General features: G+C 37.0%; 1 protein-coding gene across 1 annotated transcript; it reads right to left on the bottom strand.

The window, feature by feature from the left end:
- Positions 1 to 741: 741 nt before the first annotated feature.
- LOC127943012 (uncharacterized) lies at positions 742 to 5,032 on the bottom strand. Its single transcript, XM_052539099.1, has 13 exons — positions 4,724 to 5,032; positions 4,050 to 4,075; positions 3,809 to 3,893; positions 3,041 to 3,131; positions 2,329 to 2,417; positions 2,113 to 2,240; positions 1,885 to 1,936; positions 1,677 to 1,774; positions 1,434 to 1,574; positions 1,282 to 1,343; positions 1,126 to 1,172; positions 898 to 1,046; positions 742 to 818 (listed from the first exon to the last, which is right to left on the bottom strand). The coding sequence occupies exons 1-13, from the start codon at positions 4,750 to 4,752 to the stop codon at positions 742 to 744; spliced, it is 1,074 nt and encodes a 357-aa protein (XP_052395059.1). The 5' UTR covers positions 4,753 to 5,032.
- Positions 5,033 to 9,087: the final 4,055 nt, after the last annotated feature.

The raw sequence follows: 9,087 nt of genomic DNA, 5'->3' as shown, positions 1-9,087 counted from the left end.
CTGGCGCTGAGCCAGACACAGACGCGTTTTTACAGCACTGTGCATTAACCAATCACACACGGTTCTGTTGAGCTTTTGAATGCAGTGGCCAATCAGAGGTGTTCCGATGAGTCATCGCTGAAATGCCGGTGCTTCCTTCACTCGCTTACTGACTGAATAAGTGCAGATGTGTGTACGAATCTATAATTAAGATATTGATTTCACAGTGTTAACAGTTTCAGTGATTTTAATGGGAGTTTCTGAGAGTGATTGAAATCTACACTGTCAGTGAAAATGATCTTTAATAATGTAAATGTTATTTGCTCTCTTTCAGAACAATGAAAGATTAGTAGCAATATTTATATCACATTAACTTTCAATGTTAAATTCACATTTAATATAAAGTCAGTCGTATTAAAAATATGTTATGGCATGACACCTATATTTGTTACTTAAGTAAACAGACAGGGTTTTATAACAAATTACATAAATTGGAGTAAAGGCTGATGAAATATATACATTTACACACACACACACACACATACATTACATACATTTTTTTCTATATAGCCTATCTAAATAAAAAAAGGCTCCGTATATATGACCCAAAGTAACTAGTAACTAACTACTTGAGTAGATTTTTTATCCGATACTCTTTTACTCTTACTCAAGTAACTATTCAAGACTAGTACTTTTACTTTTACTTGAGTAAATATTTCTAGAATTACTTTTACTTTTACTTGAGTAAAGTTTTTGGGTACTCTACCCACCTCTGCAAACAAGCTGTTCTGCATACTTCAGGAGGTCGTTGTCTACTTTGCAGAACATATCAGCAAAGCCTGCAGGAAGATACAAATTCCTTTTTCACATTGGGTACTGTTTTTCTGAACCTTTTTAATTTGGATGATAAACAGATACCTTCGGGTGGGGAAGTAAAGAGAAGGTCTGGTTTCCCAAATGGACCTGGAGCATTCCTTTGCTTGCGAATGTCGTGAGTGTTCCACAGTCTTTGCTCTATGTTCAGCTCTCTCTCAAGAAGGGGAAGGTGTGTATATTGCAGGCAATTTCTGTAGGTTAACATGTATTGTTATTTTTTTCATTTAATGAGAGCAGATACATGGGGGATGACAAGAAGTTTTAACTTACATGTGTACAGGATTGTCTAAATTGAGCATGCCAGATTCCATCATGGCCTAAAAACACACATTTTTTTAGATAAGTAAATCTATTACAAAAATGCCTTCAATTAAGCATCAATAAGCATGTGCTATACATTCCAACTGAGACAAAAACAAAGTTCACCTCAAATGTCACCTGCCATTTTTTGATCCATGTTTTCTTCAGCATACTGTTGAAGCATTCAGCTCGCTAATAAAACAAAATATTATTTCTTTTTATAATATATATATATATATATTGCATGCATTATAATATATAAATCCATTTATGCTCACATGCCTGGTTATGTACTGATGTGCCCACTCTGAAGGAGTCTCGTCCTTGATCACCAGACTCCCGGAAGTGAAATGCCACTTGCATCTGTCCGACGAGAAGATTTTCCTTTCCTCTGTCTGCCCTTATGAATCGTGGGCAACCTATAATAAATACAAGTAATATTTTCAATAATAATAATATTGTCTACTGATATAAGAAGCTCTCACCTATCATGTTCATTGTAAGATATCAAATATACTTACCACTGTGTTCCTGAATGGCATCAAAGAAGTACCTTGCAACGAAGGTTTGCTGTCGGTTTGAGGTGCCAGCCTTAAGCCAAATGATTTTCCTAGAAAACCTATTAAAGCCATTTCAAGTATGTTAACAGAAATATAAAATAAGTTAGATTACATTTCAGAGACTAAAATTACTAAGCAATGAACTTCATTAAATGTACAGGTTGTATACCCATCAATACCAAGATGTACCCAGATTCCAAAGAATTTCAATTTGTCATTTCCTACAACAAATTATAAAATATGCATCACAATAAATATATTTAATTTAATCAAAACATCAGTCAGAAAACTAGTTAATGCTCTTTACTCTACTCTGTTTTCGATATCTATGACTTTCTTCAGCATCTGTAACACTACTTTGTTTATTCATATTCACTTAATAATTAATCATATTTACCATCAATATGCCAAGTGTAATTTGGTCCACGGCTGAAGTAGTTCCTACGTTCAATCCTTTTTTTCCCAGGACATCTTCTAAGAAGACCACTGGCATCAAGTTCTCTCATTATTACAGCCACATCATTCCTAGAGAAATAACAGAGAGAGACATTTTGGGGGAAAAAAGCTTGACCACATCTTTAAAAAACAGGGTTAATATAGATAATATATATACCTGTAGCAAGGCTGGATTCCTCTGACATCACGAACCCGTTTGTGCATTGCACGGATTCCTTGCCAAGGTGACCAGTGCATAAGCTCACTCTAAATAAATATTATTTTGGATTATTACCACAATAAATATTTAACACCCACACACCCTCCAGGAGCAGGGTTGGACACCCTGGCTTAATTAGATGCATCAGAATCAACAAATCAAAGCCTTTGAGTTTACATGGAAATTACTGCCAGTGTTCAGTAGAAACACAATTAGGTTTATGGGTAGTCGGGGCCTAATGGTTAGAGAGTCAGACTCGTAGCCTGAAGGTCACATGTTTGAGTCTCAGCACCGGCAGGAAATGTAGGTTGGGGGAGTGAATGACCAGCACTTTCTTCCACCCGCATTACCCACAACAGAAGTCTCCCTGAGCAAGACACTGAACCCACAACTGCTTCCTGGGTGCCGCAGCAAAAAGTGGCTGCCCACTGCTCAGGGTGTTTGTTCACGGTGTGTTTGTGTTCACTGCTGTGTGTGTGCACTTGGATGGGTTAAATGCAGAGCACCAATTCAGAGTATGGGACACCACACTTAGCCACTTGGAGATTTACTTAAGGCAGTTATTTGCAGCTGACTGCAGGTGTTTTAGAAAATGACTGTAACTGAAATCAGGAAGTTAGTAGCTTTCCAGGAGTAGGAATGCAGAACACTGCTTTAAGACATACTGTACCATAACAGCATGGCGAATTTCATTATGGGGCCTGTCAAAACTCCTCCGTTTTAAACCAAGGGATTTTAATAATCTTCTTAGATGCCTTTCACTGCAAGATTAAAACATAAGATGCTGTAAACATTTTTTTTCTTCATTTGTATAAGGATATATTGTATATTTAACATCAGTGAAGCAGTACAATATCGATTAAACTTAACAGTAACACTTTCTATGAAGCCCGTATTTAAAACACATTATAAGAGTATTCTTATGACATTATAATGAATGCATAATGTATTATAAAAAACTTTACAATATGTCGTATCATCTCATGAGTAATCATAACAACAGTTTTAATGTTATAATATTTACTTATTTGTGATTATAGCATTTAAGATGATTTATAATACACAATGAACATAATGCATCCACTTAACTTACAATGGATTATATTTCTCATAGTTATAATATATCATAAGTCTCATATCTTGCCATTGTTAACTTGTTACTTTACTTAAAGCAGACAAATACCACTTATAAATAACAACAAACACAATAACGAAAATAAAAATAATATTTTTCTTAAACAGCCATAAGATCAGATATCTGATCAGATGAATGTGTAATATGGCACATTTGATTTTAACTATGTTTATTGTAATATCAATAAGATAGTAAGATACTGTACATATCTTTTTTTTATAATGCATTGTGCATTCATTATAATGTGTTATAAATATGGGCTTCATAGTAAGTGTTACCAACTTAACTAAGCTTAATGATTACCTGATTTTGTATCCAGAAGCAGCAAGAAAAGAGCACATTTCTCTTTGTTTGAAGCCATTGTCAAATAGCAACTTTATCGTTTCATCTAAATAAGTTAAGGGACATTAAAGTTTTTTTTTTTTTTTTATTCTGTAGAAAGTTTCAACATTCATTCAGTAGCTTTAGCAAACAGAACATGATAGTATTACGATCTAACAAATAACAATACATTTATAATATAAGCCATTTAAATGCAGGATACTTATCTCTGTATCCATTCTTGATTGACTGAAACAAACAAATATATATTTAGTTATAAGACAGAACCATTGTTTTTACAAAATCATTTAATTCAACAACTAGTGTTAGACTCATACAGGTATATTATAATTAGACTAAGATTTCAATCTAATAGCTTGAAAGAATTTGCTTTACTTTGACGTAAAGTGACCATGGTTTTATTATAGTAAAAGTATAGTAACATGTTTTTTTAGTGTAATGATTACCATTTGTATAACCACAGTTTTACTACAAACATCATGGTTAAACTATGGTTAGTATAGCAAAACCATGGTTAATCTGTGGATACCATGATTTAACTATATCAACCATGTGTGTATGTGTTTGTGTGTGTGTATGCGTGTGTGTGTGTGTGTGTGTGTATGTGTGTGTGTGTATGTGTGTGTGTGTGTGTGTGTGTGTGTGTGTGTGTATGTGTGTGTGTGTGTGTTTGTTTGTTTGTTTTTTGGTAGTACAACCATGTTTATTTTTTTACTACACTTTGCCAACATAAAAGCTCGCTAGTTGCAATATGGCTAACTAACTTTTTAAACGTGCACTAAGACTCTCGAAATGCATGTTCTCGTCTGTATATAACTTAATTAGTGTAACATTTGAATAAAACTGTTAAAATATAATATATCAGATGCGGCTTACCTCCTTTTGCCATCCATCAACCGTTTCATACACTTCCTCTGAACCGCGTGCGTGTGACGTCACATGGGGCGGGGCTACGCGATAGTCCACCTGAGTCCGTTTCGTCTGATGCCTTTTGGTCTGAGTCCGTTTCGTCTGATGCATAATTGTATGAGACCTGACACCTGACGTCGTTTTTCCTGAGACCTGAAGCTTTTCAGTCTGAGGCGCGATGCCGTTTTGTCCAATGACTGAAGCCTTTTAGTCTGAGGCATGACGCCTTTTCATTTAATGACTGAGGTCTGAGGATGTCCTAAAATGTACACCGTACACCGGAGAGCGCCTAGATGTTCCTCTGAGGTGCTCGCTCATCGCAGTTGTGCTGCCGTGGTACACCATATCGGTTTTGCAAAGGGAACAAAGAGACGTTTTATTTGTCCTCTGTTTAAAGTATTCTCATACTTTTAATAACAGTTGTCTCGGTTTGTGATAGAATGCAACTTCTTCATTCACTGTATGAGGTGGCAAAAGAATGTATTATGTGTTATTACGTCAACGAACGCATTCACTTGTTACAAAAACTGATCTGGCTTTATTAAAATGTGTGTATAATCGCGTTCAATATATGAAGTCTGAGTTGTTCAGATGAACAAAGCACAGGGTTTCTTGCCTAATTAGCATTTTAATTGTTTGGTCAGGCAGTTTGTATATTATATATTCACATTCATAAATCGGGGATTAACCTTTCTTTTACGGTCTATGGATTAAACGTGGAGTTGCTAAATATCAAAACGAGCGTATGTGCACAGTACTGTACCTATAACTGCGCTTTGCATTTTCGAGATTGACATGCTAAAATAGCAGATTAACCCAGTTTACTCTAATTCATTTTGTTCGCGAACAAGATAAGCTATGTGCCAGTTCATTTAATTCACAAACGACGTGTATCCGTTCATTCAGTTCGTTCACGAATGACAGGTGTGCCAGTTCAGTCATTTCACTCACGAACGATAAGATCTCTAGATCTAGTTCAGACTCATATGAAACTCGTTCATTGAAGGGCGTATTCGTTACTACATTCAACAAATCACATACTCTGTCACATCTCATACTCGAAGGCTATCGGCTCGATGTTGAGTAATTCTTTTACAGGATGAAACGGTTGTTACCCGGTTCACTGAGCTGCGCATGCGCTGCTTAAAGCGGTATATATAAATTATTTCTGCTGCTATGAAGGGAGGAACTTTACTGAACGAGAAATATGAGTCCGTGGATAACATGAACGATTTGTTCGCCTAAAAGATTCGTTCACCTAAAAGATTCGTTCAAAAAGAACGATTCGTTTACGAACGACACATCACTAGCACTAATGGATACATCTGGAACACTGGTTTCACGTTGTAGTATAGACTGTGGAAACAGAGGCTTCTGAAAACTATGAGAATCATTATGCAATGAAAATCATTATGTCTGTAAAACATACCAACAGACATGATTATGGCAATGACGTTAATTGCAGTTATGTGCTATTCACTTACAAGCAGTTCTAACGATATTTACTTGCATGCTTTCATATTACGGTCCTAGAAAAACTCAGAATTTACTCACACTGCTGTCCTGCGACAAAACGAGGGTATAATGATCACGCCAGTAGATGGTGAAATATGTCCCGAAATAAATTGGTCCTGCCAGAATAATTGCATGAAACTTGTCTGTAAAACCTCAGTGAGGTTTAAACATGCACGGTAAGGCAGATGATATCTTTGGACATTTCAGTGTGGATGATGACTACCTCATGGCCTGATTTAACAAACTTTAAGCCTCCTTTCCACAGCACGCGACATTTGTACACGATTGTCGCATTTCTCCCTCTCGCGGCAGGCGTGCTTAACTTTCAAACTGGTCGTGCAGTAGCCCTAACTGTTACCTTGACATGTTCACCATGGTAATAATTTGAATGAATATAATGTATAATGTATGAATACATCGTCACAAATCAGATTACCCCCTAAATAAAAACAGTAGGTTTTATGGGGCTAATCACGTAAATAATGGTTTAATAATTATTTCTGCCTTAATTATTATGAACCACCATTTTACATAAATGATATTGAAGAATAATGTCAAGGTTAACAAAATATAGGTAATTCTGACCTCGCACCGAAAGATCACATCCGGTCGGGCGTTTGCACGCGGCCTGGTCGCAGAAGTTTAAATATTTGAACGCATCCGAGGCTCAATTTGGATCTGAATTTCCACATACATATGTGATCGGAACTCCACGCGGCTCTCGCACTACTTCTGGCTGCAAACCTGTATTTACCGTCTTCATCTGAAAGTGTATTGATTTATGACGCAGGAGGCGGCCTCAAACTTCGCCTCGGCCGGAAAAAGCCGCGGTGAAAGGCTGAGCCGCTGCGGGAAGTGAAAGAGGCTTGCTGCAAGAACTGAGGAGCGGGCTGGTTGAATGCCTGCTGGTGCTGCGATTCCAGCGCTCAAAGAGAGCCCGGTCTTGATCGGATCAATTGTGGTGTCAAGCGAGGCGAGCTTTAACTTTGCACGGTCTATTGGCCACAACGTGTGGCTTGGCACGAAGAGCAGCTGTCGCGATGACGTTTGATGGTGCTCAACGGCCGTGTTTAATGATCATGGTCAGCAAAGTAGCATATCTGAAAAAATCACCGGTATGGATCTCCTTGTTGGAAGGAAGATTTCGTCTGTGATAAGATGACAGACAGCGCGAACCGGGATGCTGAAAACTGTCAATGAACAGAGATAGGTTCTGCTGTTATTTATACCTTGTCATGAGTTGATTACTGATTGGTCTCCACTTGTGTTAATCAGGTTAATGAACTGCGACTGTTCCTCCCGAACTTTGTTATAAAACAGCATATGATGAAACTAGCTGTTTTAAAGCATATCTAGCTCAGAACAGCGTTTCTGAGAGAGAATAGCATATTTCTAGTGGCAATGTAACTTTTCATGCAAAAGTGACCAATTCTGCCTAAAATGCTCCCAGGAGCATGCATATGAAGTCATTCTTAAATAAATATGAGTGAAAGTCAGCTGATGGTTTGTTGACCTCTTTTCGCCAGCCTGGGGTTTCTGAGCCTCTGTTTGCAGAAGTGTTATAACATTTTACATCTCATTGAATCAATGTTTTCCATTTTGTTCATACATACACATCATTTTTTACAATTTTGCCACATTGTGATTACAGTGAAACCTGAATGACATCTAAACTCTTAAAAACTAGTTTAATCATTTATTTTCAGTGTGTGTGTGTGTCTGTCTTTTGGATGTATTTAAATGTCATCCATACATCCTGGTTGGCCGAGACCACCCCAGAGGCACAAAGGCCTATTAATACAAACAGAGATCCCACAAATTATCAAAACTGTGTAAAATAATGCATAATTTCATTCTAAACAAGCATGCAAAATTTAAGAGAGATAGGGCAAAAAAAAAAAAAACAACAACACTTTAACAGTTATGTTTAAAAACACAGTGTTGTTTGAGTAAATGCAATTTATAACCACTAGATGGCAGCGGAAGACCACTAATGGGCTCATTCATCATTATTTTTGAATTTTTAAATTTTTCAGAGCCTTTTCTTTGAATATATCAAGCACTTAAAAGTGCATTTTTTTAATTTAAGCACTCTTTCATCTTTTCTTACACTCTTAGAAGTTTAATTTTTTTTGTTTTAGTGTACACTTTTTTGTGTTACTATCTTCACAGACCCATTTATTTCTTTTTCACTTACATACATGGTGTTTAGAAAGAAAATTAAAAAAATTAAATTGAGCTCAGAGAAAAAAACATTTATTTTACACAAGTCATGCCTGAAGAAGACACAGAAAGTTGTCGAAACGTCACGATAAAAGGCTTGTGTACTTGTATATAGTTTAAAATCTCGACAGCTTTCTGTGTCTTCTTCAAGCACTTAAAAGTGCATTTTTTGAATTTAAGCACTCTTTCATCTTCCCTTACACTCTTATAAGTTTAAGAGTCTATTTAGATGACTCTTAACCCACATGTATCTTTTTTGATTTTTTTCAGATGGAGACATCCAGTATGGTTTTCTGGAAAAGGGAGACCAGCGAGGCCCAGAGAGAGAGGCACGGGCTGAGTTAGGTAAGTAGAAATCTCTAATTTTCTTTCTAAACACCATTTAGGCTCCTAGGCATTTAGGGCCTAGGCTCCTCCCCTCTGTTTATTTATGCTGCGGTGCCCGGGGAGGGTTCGGTGCGGGATTTCCACGATGTGGTTCTTGAAGCGGTTTAGCTTGCAGGCAGGACGAATGGTCGGTCCGTCGACTCAGTGAAGGCCAAGGCGAAAAAGCACAAACAAAGGCAAAAGGGTTTTGAACAGTTTGTTGGTTC

The sequence above is a fragment of the Carassius gibelio genome, chromosome A22 (assembly GCF_023724105.1).
Source record: "Carassius gibelio isolate Cgi1373 ecotype wild population from Czech Republic chromosome A22, carGib1.2-hapl.c, whole genome shotgun sequence".
NCBI classification, from domain to species: Eukaryota; Metazoa; Chordata; class Actinopteri; order Cypriniformes; family Cyprinidae; genus Carassius; species Carassius gibelio.
The sequence above is the reverse complement of the archived record's forward strand: the minus strand, read 5'-3'. Positions and strand labels throughout refer to the sequence as shown.

Excerpts from the sequence above, each read along its gene's own strand:
- LOC127943012 (XM_052539099.1), bottom strand. The coding sequence starts at position 4,752 with ATGAAACGGTTGATGGATGGCAAAAGGAG. Across the intron at positions 1,937-2,112 it reads TTACACTTGGCATATTGATG|GAAATGACAAATTGAAATTC; the intron begins GTAAATATGATT and ends AATTTGTTGTAG. Across the intron at positions 1,047-1,125 it reads TTAGACAATCCTGTACACAT|AAATTGCCTGCAATATACAC; the intron begins GTAAGTTAAAAC and ends GTTAACCTACAG.